Source organism: Coregonus clupeaformis, chromosome 10 (genome assembly GCF_020615455.1).
Source record: "Coregonus clupeaformis isolate EN_2021a chromosome 10, ASM2061545v1, whole genome shotgun sequence".
Lineage (NCBI taxonomy): Eukaryota > Metazoa > Chordata > Actinopteri > Salmoniformes > Salmonidae > Coregonus > Coregonus clupeaformis.
Genome location: NC_059201.1, coordinates 1,330,887 through 1,350,462, shown reverse-complemented (window position 1 = coordinate 1,350,462; position 19,576 = coordinate 1,330,887). Strand labels below are relative to the sequence as shown.

The 19,576-nt window shown below is 46.0% G+C and overlaps 1 protein-coding gene across 2 annotated transcripts in view; it reads left to right on the top strand.

The window, feature by feature from the left end:
• Positions 1-1,335: 1,335 nt before the first annotated feature.
• LOC121574741 (protein phosphatase 1 regulatory subunit 1A) overlaps positions 1,336-19,576 on the top strand; it is a 106,542-nt gene continuing 88,301 nt past the window's right edge. For both annotated transcript variants that reach the window (XM_041887296.2, XM_041887295.2), the window contains exons 1-2: positions 1,336-1,772; positions 13,965-14,025. In XM_041887296.2, the coding sequence (XP_041743230.2) occupies positions 1,692-1,772; positions 13,965-14,025 (142 nt within the window). In that variant the 5' untranslated portion in view covers positions 1,336-1,691. The remainder of the gene's footprint in view (positions 1,773-13,964; positions 14,026-19,576) is intronic.

The following is a 19,576-nucleotide window of genomic DNA, read 5'->3' as shown; positions in this document are numbered from 1 at the left end:
GGCTATGTTACAGGACATGCCTAATCCGAGTGGAGGCTATGTTACAGGACATGCCTGATCAGAGTGGAGGCTTTGCTGCAGGACATGCCTGATCAGAGTGGAGGGTATGCTGCTGGATATTCCTAATCAGAGTGGAGGTATGCTGCAGGACATGCCTGATCAGCGTGGAGGTATGCTGCAGGACATGCCTGATCATAGTGGAGGTATGCTGCAGGACATGCCTGATCAGAGTGGAGGCTATGCTGCAGGACATACCTGATCAGAGTGGAGGTATGCTGCACGACATTTCTGATCAGAGTGGAGGCTATGTTACAGGACATTCCTGATCAGAGTGGAGGCTAAGCTGCAGGACATGCCTGATCAGAGTGGAGGTATGTTACAGGACATGCCTGATCAGAGTGGAGGCTATGTTGCAGGACATGCCTGATCAGAGTGGAGGCTATGCTGCAGGACATGACTGATCAGAGTAGAGGCTATGCTGCAGGACATGACTGATCAGAGTGAATACAGCAGAGACGCTTAACTGTCACAGCTTCATTTTATCATGACCGACGGTGATATCTTGATATGACATCTAATCTGACATGACTTATCATGATCTCATCACGACTGAAAACATCTCTGTCTAATGTCTAGGCTATAAATGTTAATATATTATCTTGAGTGGCGCAGTGGTCTAAGGCACTGCATCGCAGTGCTAACTGTGCCACTAGATCCTGGTTCGAATCCAGGCTCTGTCGCAGCCGGCCGCGACCGGGAGACTCATGGGCGGCGCACAATTGGCCCAGGGTAGGGGAGGGAATGGCTGGCAGGGATGTAGCTCAGTTGATAGAGCATGGCGTTTGCAACGCCAGGGTTGTGGGTTCGATTCCCACGGGGGGCCAGTATAAAAAAATTAAAAAAATTATAATAATATATTCACTAACTGTAAGTCGCTCTGGATAAGAGCGTCTGCTAAATGACTAAAATGTAAAATGTAAATACATAATGTCAACATTATATGTCTATGTTGAGAGTGACATTTACTGTTTTATATGTTAAGCAATTAAGTGGATGTATGTACTCTTTGAGTGCATGTGTTCGTGCGGTGTATTGTGTAGGTGTGTGACTTTAAAAATATCCCATCCCTAAAATATGTTTACTAAGCCTGGTGGTGTGATGTATTTGGCTGCTTGTAGGAGTTAGGAGAGCCTCTGCCTCCGGCTTGGTTGGATTCTGCAGATAAGCCCCAGTGCAGGACCAGCCAATAGAAAGAGAGAGAGAGGAGAGGGGGCGGGGTCGAGTAGGCGAGGGAGGCAGACTCAGTAAATGAGAGAGATAGAGAGCGAGAGAGAGAGAGAGAGAGAGAGGTGTGTGTTCAGAGCGCAGTATGCCCTTGCCTCCCTCCTCCCTCTCTATTATAGAACTGAAAGGAGACTGAATAGAGGAACAGTAGAGCTGGAAAACAAAGAAAGACTGAAAGAGTACGGCATAGAAAAGACAGGGAGAGAGAGAAAGGGGGTAAAAGAAAGGGACCGGTGTGAAGAGAGATAAAGAGAGACAGACAGAGCTCCGTGCAGCAGCACCCCTACCACCACCTCTATTCCTCAGCTACCTTTACCTCCTCCCTCCCTCCTCCTCCTTTCTTTACTCCATCTCCCCTGGTTCTCCGCTCCTCTTCTCTGTCTACTACTAATATTGCCAGCAGGACCATGGATACAGGAAGCCCCAGGAAGATCCAGTTCACCATGCCTCTCCTGGACTCACACCTGGACCCAGAGGCTGCAGAACAGGTGAGAGAGAGGGCTGGGGAGGGCGGGGGGTTGGGGGGGCTGGGGAGGTGAGGGCAGGGAGGGATAGGAAAAGGGAGGGGGTGGGGGGGCAGAGAGGGGATCGGAGGGCAGGGAGGGCTGGGGAGGGGAGGGCAGGGAGGGCTGGGGAGGGGAGGGGAGGACAGGCCGGGGGGGCATGGGGCAGGGATGGCTGTGGTTATGGCACATAGTGTCCGTTCTGAGACCTACAGGGACATTCAGTGTGTCGGATCAATTAGTTATGACACGGGACGTTGTAGCCCCTACAGAGCAGAGTCTCCATTCAGGGCAAGGGACCTTTCGAAGGCTTTTATGGTGTTTCGGGATCAATTTGTTGCAGTGCTTTTCTGCTATTGCAGTTGCAGACTCCATGGTATTAGGAATTATTGTGTTATAGTTATGTGTGAAAATATTTGTTGAATGTCCATTGGTTAACTGTCTCCCTGGACTTGGTTGTCATCAGCTATATCTCCTTGGAATACATGTTGTCATGGTTGTCATTAGATATATCTCCCTGGACTACATGTTGTCATGGTTGTCATAACCTATATCTCCCTGGACTACATGTTGTCATGGTTGTCATTAGATATATCTCCCTGGACTACATGTTGTCATGGTTGTCATAACCTATATCTCCCTGGACTACATGTTGTCATGGTTGTCATTAGATATATCTCCCTGGACTACATGTTGTCATGGTTGTCATTACCTTTATCACCTTGGACTACATGTTGTCATGGTTGTCATCAGCTATATCCTACAGTAAAAGTGTTCCAAAAGGGTTCTTTGGCGGTCCCCATAGGATAACCCTTTTTGGTTCCAGGTAAAACCCTTTTTGGTTCCAGGTAGAACCATGTTGGGTTCCATGTAGAACCCTCTGTGGAAAGGGTTCTACATGGAACCCAATAATGCTTCTACTTGGAACCAAAAGAGTTCTACCTGGAACCAACAAGGGTTCTTCAAGGGTTCTCTTACGGGGAGAGCCGAATAACCATTTTAGGTTCTAGATAGCACTTTATTTTTTCCTAAGGGTGTACCCCTCGGCCAAATCATCCGCCAACACAATCTCCAATTCCACTGTTAAGCTAATAACACACAAATGTTCCCTCCAAACCCACCTCTGACCTCTCCCCGTCATCACTCATCAACTGTCTAAAATAAATAAAATCATGGATGAGCTCAAACTTTCTAAAGCGCAACGGCGATAAGACAGACGCCATGTTGGTGGCCCCCAGATCTCTCCTGAAGGAGGAGGAGGAGTTTGATCTCCTGCCTCTCAGGTGAAGAATCTGGGGGTCATCGTCGATTCCACACTCTCTTTTGTTGCCAGATTAAAATCACTAAGTCTGCCTTTTTCCATCTCAAGAACATCACCAGACTCTGCCCCACCTTACAGACTCAGCTGCCGAAACCCTTATACGGTACATGCCTTCATTACCTCACGCCTGGACTACTGCAATGCTCTCCTGTATGGACTCCCTGCCAGCTCCCTCAACAAACTTCAAAACTCCGCTGTGAGACTCCTCACCTGTACCCAACCCTGAGAACACATCTTACCCAGGGGGTCTATCTCTAACAGTCTATCTCTAACAGTCTATAACAGTCTATCTCTAACAGTCTATCTCTAACAGTCTATAACAGTCTAACTCTAACAGTCTATAACAGTCTATCTCTAACAGTCTATAACAGTCTAGCTCTAACAGTCTATAACAGTCTATCTCTAACAGTCTAGCTCTAACAGTCTATCTCTAACAGTCTATAACAGTCTATCTCTAACAGTCTATCTCTAACAGTCTATAACAGTCTATCTCTAACAGTATATCTCTAACAGTCTATCTCTAACAGTCTATAACAGTCTATCTCTAACAGTCTATAACAGTATATCTCTAACAGTCTAGCTCTAACAGTCTATCGCTAACAGTCTATAACAGTCTATCTCTAACAGTCTAGCTCTAACAGTCTAACTCTAACAGTCTATAACAGTCTATCTCTAACAGTCTATAACAGTCTATCTCTAACAGACTATCTCTAACAGTCTATCTCTAACAGTCTATAACAGTCTATCTCTAACAGTCTAGCTCTAACAGTCTATCTCTAACAGTCTATAACAGTCTATCTCTAACAGTCTATAACAGTATATCTCTAACAGTCTATCTCTAACAGTCTATAACAGTCTATCTCTAACAGTCTATAACAGTATATCTCTAACAGTCTAGCTCTAACAGTCTATCGCTAACAGTCTATAACAGTCTATCTCTAACAGTCTAGCTCTAACAGTCTATCTCTAACAGTCTATAACAGTCTATCTCTAACAGTCTATAACAGTCTATCTCTAACAGTCTAGCTCTAACAGTCTATCTCTAACAGTCTATCTCTAACAGTCTATAACAGTCTATCTCTAAGAGTCTATCTCTAACAGTCTATCTCTAACAGTCTATAACAGTCTATCTCTAACAGTCTATCTCTAACAGTCTATAACAGTCTATCTCTAACAGTCTATCTCTAACAGTCTATAACAGTCTATCTCTAACAGTCTTTCTCTTACAGTCTATAACAGTCTATCTCTAACAGTCTATAACAGTCTATCTCTAACAGTCTATCTCTAACAGTCTATCTCTAACAGTCTATAACAGTCTATCTCTAACAGTCTATCTCTAACAGTCTATAACAGTCTAACCCTTTTTTTTTTGTTCTATCTATTGTGTTGCAGAGCTCGTTAAAGTTGACTATGAATTTTAACTGCCTTTATGAGCTTGTCGTTGCTGTTGCTTTTCTTGTTGTTGTTGTTGTTGTTGTTGTTGTTGTTTTTGCTGTTATTTTCCCCCCATGTATTATTGATCTTGCTATTTTTGGGGTGCCAGACAGACAGCCCTACATTGACCCAGGCTGGAAGTAGAAGGGAGAAGGAGGAATGGTGATGGTATTGTGAGGAGCAACAATAATGAACCATTTATACCTTTCAGGCAACAAACTAAGCATCCAAACAATCAAATCTAATTATTTTGGCCTTGTCACAGCGTAGTAATAGAAAATAATAGAATGTAATAGAAAGTAATAGAATGTAATAGAAAATAATAGAATGTAATAGAAAATAATAGAATGTAATAGAAAATAATAGAATGTAATAGAAAATAATAGAATGTAATAGAAAATAATAGAATGTAATGGATGTCACGCCCTGACTCTGGGGACTCTTATTTGTTGAGTCAGGGTGTGATTTTCTATGTGGTGCAGATCTATGTTTATAGTCTAGTATTTATAGATCTATGTTGGCCGGGTGTGGTTCCCAATCAGAGGCAGCTGTCGCTCGTTGTCTCTGATTGGGGACCATACTTAGGCAGCCTATTGGCACTAGTGGGTTGTGGGATCTTGTTCCGTGTGAGGTTTGTTGTGTGTTACCTTTGGACGTCACGTTTCGTTGGTTTATTGTTTTGTCGTTGTTTATTCTATAAAATAAACATGTGTGCATATCACGCTGCGCCTTGGTCTGACCCGTCTATGAACGAACGTGACAATAGAATATAAAATAATATAATGTAATATAATATAATAACTAGATATCCATTAGGGACAGGGAAGTTCCTACTGTATATTGGGGCTTTGGGTGCATCACTGTCTGGAGAGGTTGTACTGTAGTGAAGGAGACATCCCATTTCTTCCATGTGATGAATATAACATGAATAAGACTGAGAGAGAGAGAGAGTATTCATTATGAATGAGAGAGAATGAGAGAGACGGATAACGGGAATTGAGTCAGAGCTACTCGACTTCATGCTTTCACAGAGACTCAGCTGGCGCTACAGGGACTTCACAGGGTGACAGGTGTTACACAATAGCAGTAGTGTTAGGGTAGATTAGTAGTACTGTCATGAAACGTTACCACAGAGCCTAGCACAGAGCCTAGCACAGAGCTTAGCACAGAGCCTAGCACAGAGCTTAGCACAGAGCCTAGCACAGAGCTTAGCACAGAGCCAAGCACAGAGCCTAACACAGAGCTTAGCACAGAGCCTAGCACAGAGCCAAGCACAGAGCCAAGCACAAAGCCAAGCACAGAGCCAAGCACAAAGCCAAGCACAAAGCCAAGCACAGAGCCTAGCAGGGCCTGACTGACGTGCTGCGGTGCTGCTGACGTGGTGTGGGCGTCACAGTGTTTCAGTATGGGCTGACCAAAGAGGCTAGCTGATGTGTTACAACGTTTCAGTGTTTGGGTATTTCAGTATTTCAGTGTTTGGGTGTTTAAGTATTTCATAATTTTAGTGTTTCAGTGTTTGGGTGTAAGCCAGGCATCACATGCTAATAAGGCATTTTTTTTCTTAATCATATCACAATCAACTTTTACCAGTTGAATATAGATACAACTAAAATACTTTTTTGTATTACCATTTTTCGGAAATATTTTATTAAAATATGCAAACGAGGTTACATTAAATATGTGTACATTTGCATATCATGCAAAATATTTTTGCTGGACACTGGATGAAGTCAGCCAAAATGTTTTTGTTTCATTTTGTTAAGACATTCCAGGACCAGACTTGCCTAGAGCAGATTGTGGATAAATACTTTTTTCATCTTTCTATCTGTAAAATACTTAAGACATGCATTTTTGGGCAAATGTATTCAAATTAAATGTTATCTAGAATAGAAAATTGACAGCATATCAACAATTCCCTATGGGAAAGTCTGGAGAATATATCTAAGGATAACCACAGAACATTTGGTGAATGCAGATGCTTCTGAAGCTGACAAAAACGTGTTGGCGTGTGGGAAGTCTGATTTTCTGGAAATGACAAGTACACTGAATTAAGACTACCGAACACCAAAAGGCTATTTAGAAACAATCACCATCTCTTCAAAGTAAGTTACTCAATGTAGTCCAGTTTGTAACATTCTCCATGAAATGGGCTTTGAAATTCTGCATAATGCAATGTAGTGAGCTTTGAAATTATTTATATATGACTATTTTAAAGTGGTTAAAATTCATTTAAAAAATATATGACGGTAATATGATAAACTAAAGAAACTATACATTTTCATTGTTTTTGATATTTTTATGTGTACTTTTTGAAAATACTAATAATAAGGGATCAAATTACCAACAAATCTCAGAATTTATGGGTAGATGCAAAAATGTCATTTCAGCCAGTGGTGCCTGGCCTGAAGTATTTCTGCATTTCAGTGTGGGGTGTCTCAGTGTGGGGAACAGCATCGGAATTACAGTGTTTCAGTGTCAGTTTCTGTGTTTCAGTGTTAGTGGTTTGTGGTTCAACGTTTCAGTGTTTAAGTGTCTCAGAGTTTTAGTGTTTTAGTGTTTTAGTGTTTCGGTGTAGGACAGCCATGGTATCATGGTCTTTCAATGTAATCTGACTGCATCACAGGATTTCCTCCATGCCTCAGTGAGCCCTGTTGTACCTTGACACATCACAGTGTGTTACTGTAGGTCAGGCTCTGGAGAGAAGCAGCATTCACTGTCCATCAAACTGTCTTTCTGGGGGGTGGAGTCCTGGGGATGGAGTCCTGGGGGATGGAGTCCTGGGGGTTGGAGTCCTGGGGGGATGGAGTCCTGGGGTTTGGAGTCCTGGGGGTTGGAGTTTTGGGGATGGATCCTGGGGGATGGACTCCTGGGGGTTGGAGTCCTGGGGTTGGAGTCCTGGGGGTTGGTGTCCTGGGGATGGAGTCCGGGGGGTTGGAGTCCTGGGGGTTGGAGTCCTGGGGATGGAGTCCTGGGGGTTGGAGTCCTGGGGGTTGGAGTCCTGGGAGTTTGAGTCCTGGGGGTTGGAGTCCTGGGGGTTGCAGTCTTGGGGGATGGAGTCCTGGGGATTGGAGTCCTGGGGGTTGGAGTCTTGGGGATGGAGTCCTGGGGGTTGGAGTCCTGGGGGTTGGAGTCTTGGGGGGATGGAGTCCTGGGGGTTGGAGTCCTGGGGGGTTGGAGTCCTGGGGGTTGGAGTCTTGGGGGATGGATCCTGGGGGATGGAGTCCTGGGGGTTGGAGTCCTGGGGGTTGGAGTCTTGGGGGATGGAGTCCTGGGGGATGGAGTCCTGGGGGTTGGAGTCCTTGGGGTTGGAGTTTTGGGGGATGGATCCTGGGGGATGGAGTCCTGGGGGTTGGTGTCCTAGGGATGGAGTCCTGGGGGTTGGAGTCCTGGGGGTTGGAGTCCTGGGGATGGAGTCCTGGGGGGTTGGAGTCCTGGGAGAGTTTGAGTCCTGGGGGTTGGAGTCCTGGGGTTGCAGTCTTGGGGGGATGGAGTCCTGGGGGGTTGGAGTCTTGGGGGGATGGAGTCCTGGGGGTTGGAGTCCTGGGGGATGGAGTCCTGGGGGTTGGAGTCCTGGGGGTTGGAGTTTTGGGGGATGGATCCTGGGGGATGGAGTCCTGGGGGTTGGAGTCCTGGGGGTTGGAGTCCTAGGGTTGGTGACCTGGGGATGGAGTCCTGGGGGTTGGAGTCCTGGGAGTTGGAGTCCTGGGGATGGAGTCCTGGGGGTTGGAGTCCTGGGGTTGGAGTCCTGGGAGTTTGAGTCCTGGGGGTTGGAGTCCTGGGGGTTGCAGTCTTGGGGGATGGAGTCCTGGGGGTTGGAGTCCTGGGGGTTGGAGTCCTGGGGGTTGGAGTCTTGGGGGTTGGAGTCCTGGGGGTTGGAGTCCTGGGGGTTGGAGTCCTGGGGGTTGGAGTCTTGGGGGATGGAGTCCTGGGGGTTGGAGTCCTGGGGGTTGGAGTCTTGGGGGATGGAGTCCTGGGGGTTGGAGTCCTGGGGGATGGAGTCCTGGGGGTTGGAGTTTTGGGGGATGGATCCTGGGGGGATGGAGTCCTGGGGGTTGGTGTCCTAGGGATGGAGTCCTGGGGGTTGGAGTCCTGGGGGTTGGAGTCCTGGGGATGGAGTCCTGGGGGTTGGAGTCCTGGGAGTTTGAGTCCTGGGGTTGGAGGTCCTGGGGGTTGCAGTCTTGGGGGATGGAGTTTTGGGGGATGGATCCTGGGGGATGGAGTCCTGGGGGTTGGAGTCCTGGGGGTTGGAGTCCTAGGGGTTGGTGTCCTGGGGATGGAGTCCTGGGGTTGGAGTCCTGGGAGTTGGAGTCCTGGGGATGGAGTCCTGGGGGTTGGAGTCCTGGGGGTTGGAGTCCTGGGAGTTTGAGTCCTGGGGGTTGGAGTCCTGGGGGTTGCAGTCTTGGGGGTTGGAGTCCTGGGGGTTGGAGTCCTGGGGGTTGGAGTCTTGGGGATGGAGTCCTGGGGGTTGGAGTCCTGGGGTTGGAGTCTTGGGGATGGAGTCCTGGGGGTTGGAGTCCTGGGGGATGGAGTCCTGGGGGGTTGGAGTCTTGGGGGATGGATCCTGGGGATGGAGTCCTGGGGGTTGGAGTCCTGGGGGTTGGAGTCTTGGGGATGGAGTCCTGGGGGATGGAGTCCTGGGGGATGGAGTCCTGGGGGTTGGAGTCTTGGGGGATGGATCCTGGGGGATGGAGTCCTGGGGCTTGGAGTCTTGGGGGATGGAGTCTTGGGGATGGATCCTGGGGGATGGAGTCCTGGGGGTTGGAGTCTTGGGGGATGGAGTCCTGGGGGATGGAGTCCTGGGGGTTGGAGTCTTGGGGGATGGAGTCCTGGGGGTTGGAGTTTTGGGGGATGGATCCTGGGGGATGGAGTCCTGGGGGTTGGTGTCCTAGGGATGGAGTCCTGGGGGTTGGAGTCCTGGGGGTTGGAGTCCTGGGGATGGAGTCCTGGGGGTTGGAGTCCTGGGGGTTGGAGTCCTGGGGGTTGGAGTTTTGGGGGATGGATCCTGGGGGATGGAGTCCTGGGGGTTGGAGTCCTGGGGGTTGGTGTCCTCAGGATGGAGTCCTGGGGGTTGGAGTCCTGGGGGTTGGAGTCCTGGGGATGGAGTCCTGGGGGTTGAGTCCTGGGGGTTGGAGTCCTGGGGGTTGGAGTCCTGGGGTTGGAGTCCTGGGGGTTGCAGTCTTGGGGGATGGAGTCCTGGGGGTTGGAGTCCTGGGGGTTGGAGTCCTGGGGGTTGGAGTCTTTGGGGATGGAGTCCTGGGGTTGGAGTCCTGGGGTTGGAGTCTTGGGGGATGGAGTCCTGGGGGTTGGAGTCCTGGGGGATGGAGTCCTGGGGGTTGGAGTCTTGGGGGATGGATCCTGGGGGATGGAGTCCTGGGGGTTGGAGTCCTGGGGGTTGTAGTCTTTGGGGTGGATTCTGGAGTCCTGGGGATGGAGTCCTGGGGGTTGGAGTCTTGGGGGATGGATCCTGGGCGATGGAGTCTTGGAGGTTTGGAGTCTTGGGGGATGGAGTCTTGGGGGATGGATCCTGGGGGTTGGAGTCTTGGGGGATGGAGTCCTGGGGGATGGAGTCCTGGGGTTGAGTCTTGGGGGATGGAGTCCTGCGGGTTGGAGTCTTGGGGGATGGAGTCCTGGGGGTTGGAGTCCTGGGGGATGGAGTCTTGGGGGATGGAGTCCTGGGGGTTGGAGTCTTGGGGGATGGAGTCCTGGGGGTTGGAGTTAAAATGATGAATTGCGGCATTTCAAGGTAGTCTAACTCCATTATGAACTTTGGTAGGCTTGAGTAAACGTCGTCCTCATTATTCTGTATTTTATAAGCTGATGTCTAGACATATCTTTGTCCTTAGCTGGGAGCATTACTGTTAATTTCTAGTGCTTCTGTGAGGCAGTTTTGGAAATATCAGGCCAGCGATACTGGGTTGGCTATAACACCACTCGTCTGTCCTACATTTAATAAGGTTCTGGAAGCAAATCTGTTTTAATAAGCTTGTATGGTTTCAGAGATTACTGTAACTGAAATACATGTACTGTAAGTCCATGCTCCAGACCTACTCTATTCTTAGCTACTGAAGTACTGAGAGAAGCCAGTACTGTACACAATAACCATATTTCTAATATGTACAGCAGATATCTATATCTCCTTTGACTGAAATTGCATTGCAACTGCACTTCCTGGTGCTCAGTAAAATATGGTTCTTGTTAATACCAGGATACGGAAATATAGCCTGTGCTAATGTTATATCATCTAGTGTTATTTTGCTATCTATACAGACAGGAATGAAGATAAACAACAGTGGTGGTAGTGGTGTATCTGTCTGTAGACTAGCTGCAGAGTGCTGACTAGTCTTGTCCTCTGACGAACCTCCCCTTCTGACTCACCTTGAGTTGAATTTGAGTTTGGACTGTATCGTAGCGATCTTCGCTATATGAGCCACGTTGCAATTCCCACCCAAGTGGATTAACCCTATCGGCGCGATGCACAGTGGGTTTGCCTTTCACGCCAGCGACCCGTGTTTGCGTCCCTGCCCCGCCGTTCGCTATAGTGTCCATAACACCATGAGATTTAATTGTAGGCTACTGTAAGTCTATTATACTGTAAGTCTGCTACTGAACCAGCTCTGTGCTACTGAACCAGCTCTGTGCTACTGAACCAGCTCTGTGCTACTGAACCAGCTCTGTGCTACTGAACCAGCTCTGTGCTACTGAACCAGCTCTGTGCTACTGAACCAGCTCTGTGCTACTGAACCAGCTCTGTGATACTGAACCAGCTCTGTGATACTGAACCAGCTCTGTGATACTGAACCAGCTCTGTGATACTGAACCAGCTCTGTGATACTGAACCAGCTCTGTGATACTGAACCAGCTCTGTGATACTGAACCAGCTCTGTGATACTGAACCAGCTCTGTGATACTGAACCAGCTCTGTGATACTGAACCAGCTCTGTGATACTGAACCAGCTCTGTGATACTAAACCAGCTCTGTGCTACTGAACCAGCTCTGTGATACTAAACCAGCTCTGTGCTACTGAACCAGCTCTGTGATACTAAACCAGCTCTGTGCTACTGAACCAGCTCTGTGATACTGAACCAGCTCTGTGATACTGAACCAGCTCTGTGATACTAAACCAGCTCTGTGCTACTGAACCAGCTCTGTGATACTAAACCAGCTCTGTGATACTAAACCAGCTCTGTGCTACTGAACCAGCTCTGTGATACTAAACCAGCTCTGTGATACTAAACCAGCTCTGTGATACTGTTCTGTTGTACACCCCTGATCCTGAGCTTCATATAAAAGAAGGATTAGGATTTATGTAGAAAAAAAAGAGACGTAGGCAGGAGAGAGAACTCAGGCTGAGTCCCAAAAACCTCCCTGTTCCCTTTAAACTGCATGTGTCCTGGTCAAAAGTAGTACCCCTTTATAGGGAATAGGTTGCCATTTGGGATGCAACTCAGACTCAACGTTGGCCCTCAAAAGCCCATGAATAATTCAGATCATTCATAGTTGAACAGGAGCGCTGTTGTAAAGGACAGGTCTATGAATAGATCTATGTGATGGATGTAGAAAGATGTTAGTACAGTCCCTGTTTCATACAGTATGGAGCAACAGATGAAACAACACAAGGCATGCTGTAGATGGATGGTATTTTGTTATATGGAGCAATTCAGACCAGACTATACACCTAATGTATGAATCAAAGAGAGGACTACTGACTGACGTGAATTGGTCATCACAGAAGTGAAGGGGTGTATTACATTCATTCTATGATTAATCGGAACAACTGAAGAACTGTATTTTCCTTCCGCATTGGAATCCTTCACAAAAAAGTAACAGTAACAGAATCTATGGCTCTCCGTGCCCTTCTCTCTGTTAGACAGGGCTCCTTTGTTCTCGCTGTGGGAGGTGTGCTGAATGTGAAGGGGAGGGAGTTGATAGGGGAGTGGGATGGAAAGAGTCTCTGCATGGGGCAGTGATGTGTGTGTGTGTGTGTGTGTGTGTGTGTGTGTGTGTGTGTGTGTGTGTGTGTGTGTGTGTGTGTGTGTGTGTGTGTGTGTGTGTGTGTGTGTGTGTGTGTGTGTGTGTGTGTGTGTGTGTGTGTGTGTGTGTGTGTGTGTGCGTGCGTGCGTGCGTGCGTGCGTGTGTGTGTGTGTGTGTGTGCAAGCGTGTGTGTGTCATCAAGGAGCTAACATTGACTAGTGAACATTGTGTCATCAAGGAGATACCATTGACTAGTGAGCCCTATTGAAAAACCTGTATCAAGTGGTATTCACTGGGAAGGCAGAACGAGACTTAGAATCAAATCAAATCAAAAATGTATTTGTCATATACATGTGTTTGGAGATGTTATTGCGGGTGTAGCGAAATGCTTGTGCTTCTAGCTCCGACAGTGCAGTAATATCTAACAGATAATATCTAACAATTTCACAACATATACTCAATACACACAAATCTAAGTAAGGAATGGAATTTAAGAATATATACAAATATGGACAAGCAATGACAGAGCGACATGGACTAAGATACTGTACAATATTATAGAATACAGTATATACATATGAGCTGAGTAGTGCAAGATATGTGAACATTATTAAAGTGACTAGTGTTCCATTTCTGAAAGTGGCCAGTGATTTCAATAGGCAGCAGCAAGCCTCTAATGTGCTAGTGATGGCTATTTAACAGTCTGATGGCCTTGAGATAGAAGCTGTTTTTTATTCTCTCGGTCCCAGCTTTGATGCGCCTGTACTGACCTCGCCTTCTGGATGATAGCGGGGTGAACAGGCAGTAGCTCGGGTGGTTGATGTCCTCGATGATCTTTTTGGCCTTCCTGTGACATGGGGTGCTGTAGGTGTCCTGGAGGGAGGGTAGTTTGCCCCCCGGTGATGCGTTCGGCAGACCGCACCACCCTCTGGAGAGCCCTGAAACAGGTGTAAACTTTATGTCTATATTTATATCTGGCCTCTAAAATAACCCTCATTTTGCTGTTCTATTTAACTCCAGAAAACAGCAGTATATTCATCAATAACACTGTGGGCTACAGGCTGGGAACACAAAGCAGACTAGACTGTTTTTTAATGGCAGATTGCAGCTTCTAGAGACGACAGTAGGATTGGACTTCACATGACGCTCAGCTTTAGTCAGCTAGCTGGGCCAGCTAGGCTACAGCTCAGAACTGCTGCCGTGTGTGTGTGTGTGTGTGTGTGTGTGTGTGTGTGTGTGTGTCCTGTCAGTGTTCTTTGTGTGTCCAATATCCATACAAATCCCCGCAGTACTGTTGCTGGAGTCTATTTAAAAAGCCCACAAACATAAATTCTAACTCACAGGGAAAAAAAATACCACCACAAAATAATCGTATTGTGTTTTCTTGGTTTCTTACTTTACTTTTTCTGGGTTTGTTACTGAATACTAATGAAATTCTCTTCCTGTCCAGATCAGAAGACGTCGGCCCACTCCTGCTACTCTGGTAGCATCCAGTGACCAGTCTTCTCCAGGTAATTAAACCAGTCTTCTCCAGGTAATTAAACCAGTCTTCTCCAGGTGATTAAACCAGTCTTCTCCAGGTGATTAAACCAGTCTTCTCCAGGTAATTAAACCAGTCTTCTCCAGGTAATTAAACCAGTCTTCTCCAGGTGATTAAACCAGTCTTCTCCAGGTAATTAAACCAGTCTTCTCCAGGTGATTAAACCAGTCTTCTCCAGGTAATTAAACCAGTCTTCTCCAGGTAATTAAATAGGCTCTTACTTTATTATTACTTTATACATTTCTGTGTGAAACTAAAATGTTCTTCTGCCAATCTCAACACCCCCTCCTTCCAGCTATTGTTTCGCCTCTCTAAACTTTAGGTTACCTGCCCACTTACACAATTATCTCATTGATAATTCATTATTATGCATTCCCTGCCCTCCTACCTCACTCCCACTGAGTGACAAAAGATGTCCAGGTTGCCATGGTTAGATCTGCATCATACATGCATACAGTGAGGGAAAAAAGCATTTGATCCCCTGCTGATTTTGTACGTTTGCCCACTGACAAAGACATGATCAGTCTATAATTTTAATGGTAGGTTTATTTGAACAGTGAGAGACAGAATAACAACAAAAAAATCCAGAAAAACGCATGTCAAAAATGTTATAAATTGATTTGCATTTTAATGAGGGAAATAAGTATTTGACCCCCTCTCAATCAGAAAGATTTCTGGCTCCCAGGTGTCTATTATATAGGTAACGAGCTGAGATTAAGAGCACACTCTTAAAGGGAGTGCTCCGAATCTCAGCTTGTTATCTGTATAAAAGACACCTGTCCACAGAAGAAATCAATCAATCAGATTCCAAACTCTCCACCATGGCCAAGACCAAAGAGCTCTCCAAGGATGTCAGGGACAAGATTGTAGACCTACACAAGGCAGGAATGGGCTACAAATCCATCGCCAAGCAGCTTGGTGAGAAGGTGACAACAGTTGGTGCGATTATTCACAAATGGAAGAAACTGTCAATCTCCCTCGGCCTGGGGCTCCATGCAAGATCTCACCTCGTGGAGTTGCAATGATCATGAGAACGGTGAGGAATCAGCCCAGAACTACACGGGAGGATCTTGTCAATGATCTCAAGGCAGCTGGGACCATAGTCACCAAGAAAACAATTGATAACACACTACGCAGTGAAGGACTGAAATCCTGCAGCGCCCGCAAGGTCCCCCTGCACAAGAAAGCACATATACATGCCCGTCTGAAGTTTGCCATTGAACATCTGAATGATTCAGAGGAGAACTGGGTGAAAGTGTTGTGGTCAGATGAGACCAAAATGGAGCTCTTTGGCATCAACTCAACTCGCCGTGTTTGGGGGAGGAGGAATGCTGCCTATGACCCCAAGAACACCATCCCCACCGTCAAACATGGAGGTGGAAACATTATGCTATGGGGGTGTTTTTCTGCTAAGGGGACAGGACAACTTCACCGCATCAAATGGACGATGGACGGGGCCATGTACCGTCAAATCTTGGGTGAGAACCTCCTTCCCTCAGCCAGGGCATTGAAAATGGGTCGTGGATGGGTATTCCAGCATGACAATGACTCAAAACACACGGCCAAGGCCACAAAGGAGTGGCTCAAGAAGAAGAACATTAAGGTCCTGGAGTGGCCTAGCCAGTCTCCAGACCTTAATCCCATAGAAAATCTGTGGAGGGAGCTGAAGGTTCGAGTTGCCAAACGTCAGCCTGGAAACCTTAATGACTTGGAGAAGATCTGCAAAGAGGAGTGGGACAAAATCCCTCCTGAGATGTGTGCAAACCTCGTGGCCAAGTACAAGAAACGTCTGACCTCTGTGATTGCCAGCAAGGGTTTTGCCACCAAGTACTAAGTCATGTTTTGCAGAGGGGTAAAATACTTATTTCCCTCATTAAAATGCAAATCAATTTATAACATTTTTGACATGCATTTTTCTGGATTCGTTTGTTGTTATTCTGTCTCTCACTGTTCAAATAAACCTACCATTAAAAATATAGACTGATCATGTCTTTGTCAGTGGGCAAACGTACAAAATCAGCAGGGGATCAAATACTTTTTTCCCTCACTGTATGTACTCCATGTCATTTCCATATTAATAATAAACTGAAGCTTCCTGTTCTTTCTAGTGATATAAACTACAATATAACTCCCCTGCCCAATCCAGCTGTAGTCTCTCAGTCATTTCTAGCTATAGGAACTATTTCCCCAGCCCCATTCTCCCGAGCCTCTTTCTGTCCTTCTCTAATTCTAGGATCTAAACTCCCCAGCCCCATTCTCCCCAGCTTTCACAGTGCTCCTCCTCTTCCCAATCTGTCTCTCTCTCTCTCTCTCTCTCTCTCTCTCTCTCTCTCTCTCTCTCTCTCTCTCTCTCTCTCTCTCTCTCTCTCTCCCCCTCTCTCTCTCACTCTCTCGCTCTCTCTCTCTCTCTCTCTCTCTCTCTCTCGCTCTCTCTCTCCCTCTCTCTCTCTCTCTCTCTCTCTCTCTCTCTCTCTCTCTCTCGCTCTCTCTCTCCCTCTCTCTCTCTCTCTCCCTCTCTCTCTCTCTCTCTCTCTCTCTCTCTCTCTCTCTCTCTCTCTCTCTCTCTCTCTCTCTCTCTCTCTCTCTCTCTCTCTCTCTCTCTCTCTCTCTCTCTCTCTCTCTCTCTCTCTCTCTCTCTCTCTCTCTCTCTCTCTCTCTCTCTCTCTCTCTCTCCTCTCTCTCTCTCTTCAATGTAAGGGCTTTATTGGCGTGGGAAACATATGTTAACATTGCCAAAGCAAGTGAAATAGAAATAGATAGTAAAATAAACATTAAAAAATGAACAGTAAACATTACACTCACAAAAGTTCCAAAATAATAAAGACATTTATCTATATACTGTGTTGTAACGATGTGCAAATAGTTAAAGTACAAAAGGGAAAATAAATAAACATAAATATGGGTTGTATTTACAGTGGTGTTTGTTCTTCACTGGTTGCCCTTTTCTTGTGGCAACAGGTCACAAATCTTGCTGCTGTGATGGCACACTGTGGTATTTTACCCAGTAGATAAGGGAGTTTATCAAGATATTACACTCACAAAAGACATTTCAAAAGTTATATTATTGGCTATGTACAGTGTTGTAACAATGTGCAAGTAGTTGAAGTATGAAAGGGAAAATAAATAAACAGATAAATATAGGTTGTATTTACAATGTTGTTTGTGTTCCACTGGTTGCCCTTCTCTCATGGCAATGGGCTACAAATCTTGCTGCTGTGACTGCACACTGAGGTATGTCACCTAACAGAATGGGAGTTTATCAATGTTTGATTTGTTTTCAATTTCTTTGTGGATCTGTGGGAAATATGTGTCTCTAATGTGTTCATACATTTGGCAGGAGGTTAGGAAGTGCAGCTCAGTTTCCACCTCACTTTGTGGGCAGTGGGCACATAGCCTTTCTCTTGAGAGCCAGGTCTGCCTATGGCGGTACATAGTAAAGGATTTTCTTAGAAGGCCCTTCATGCCTTGTCTCTTAGATCATTCACAGCCTTCTGGAAGTTACCTGTGGTGTTGATGTTTAGGCCGAGGTAGGTGTAATTCTTTGTGTGCTCTAGGGCAACAGTGTCTGGATAGAATTTGTATTTATTGTCTTGGCTACTGGACCTTTTTTGGAACACCATTATTTTTGTCAAAACTGAGATTCACTGTCAGTGCCCAAGTCTGACAGAATCTGTGCAGAAGATCTAGGTGCTGCTGTAGGCCCTCCTTGGCTGGGGACAGAAGGACCAGATTATCTGCAAAAAGTAGACATTTGATTTCTGGGTCCAGTAGGGTGAGGCCGGGTGCTGCAGACTGTTCTAGTGCCCTCGCCAATTCATTGACATATGCATTACCGTTCAAAAGTTTGGGGTCACTTAGAAATGTCCTTGTTTTCGAAAGAAAATATTTCCCCCATTAAGATAACATCAAATTGATCAGAAATACAGTGTAGACATTGTTAATCTTGTAAATGGCTATTGTAGCTGGAAACGGCTGATGTTTAATGGAATATCTACATAGGCGTACAGAGGCTCATTATCAGCAACCTTCAGTCCTGTGTTCCAATGGCACGTTTTGTTTGCTAATCCAAGTTTATCATTTTAAAAGGCTAATTGATCATTAGAATACCCTTTTGCAATTATGTTAGCACAGCTGAAAACTGTTGTGCTGATTAAAGAAGCAATAAAACTGGCCTTCTTGAGACTAGTTGAGTATCTGGAGCATCAGCAATTGTGGGTTCGATTACAGGCTCAAAATGGCCAGAAACAAATAACTTTCTTCCAAAACGCGTCAGTCTATTCTTGTTCTGAGAAATGAAGGCTATTCCATGCGAGAAATTGCCAAGAAACTGAAGATCTCGTACAACGCTGTGTACTACTCCCTTCACAGAACAGCGCAAACTGGCTCTAACCAGAATAGAAAGAGGAGTGGGAGGCCCCAGTGCACAACTGAGCAAGAGGACAAATACATTAGAGTGTCTAGTTTGAGAAACAGGTGCCTCACAGGTCCTCAACTGGCAGCTTCATTAAATAGTACCCGCAAAACACCAGTCTCAACGTCAACAGTGAAGCATGCAGAGTTGCAAAGAAAAAGCCATATCTCAGACTGGCCAATAAAAAGAAAAGATTAAGATGGGCAGTTTGAGATATGTCATATGCTTTCCCCTCCAAAACCGCTTTCCATCAATTTGCATAGCAGACCCTCATGCCCAATTTATTCAAAAGCTTTTTTTAAATAAAAAAACCATGAGAAGACTTTGCTTTTGTTTTGTTTTGTTTGTTTGTCAATAAGGGTGTACAGGGTGAATACGTGGTCTGTTGTACAGTATTTTGGTAAGAAGCCAATTTGACATTTGCTCAGGACATTGTTTCACTGAGGAAATGTTGGAGGCTGCTGTTGATGATACTGCAGGGATTTTTCCGAGCTTGCTGTTGAAATATAATCCACAGTAATTATTGGGGTCAAATTTGTCTCCTCTTTTGGTGATTGGGGTGATCAGGCCATGGTTCCAAATATTAGGGAAGATGCCTCTCTCTCTCTGTCTCGGTCTCTCTCCTCCCTGTGGAATACGTCCCTCTGTTCTCTCTCTCTCTCTCTCTCTCTCTCTCTCTCTCTCTCTCTCTCTCTCTCTCTCTCTCTCTCTCTCTCTCTCTCTCTCTCTCTCTCTCTCTCTCTCTCGGGGGCGTCTGCTAAATGACTAAAATGTCAATTGGATCACTAAAATGTCTCTCTCTCTCAATTTTAATTTCCACAAAGCTGTGAACAAACTTGAGATACAAGGCAAGAAGGGCCTTCTACGCCATCAAAAGGAACATAAAATTCGACATACCAATTAGGATCTGGCTAAAAATACTTGAATCAGTTATAGAACCCATTGCCCTTAATGGTTGTGAAGTCTGGGGTCCACTCACCAACCAAGAATTCACAAAATGGGACAAACACCAAATTGAGACTCTGCATGCAGAATTCTGCAAAAATATCCTCAGTGTACAACGAAAAACACAAAATAATGCATGCAGAGCAGAATTAGGCCGATACCCGCT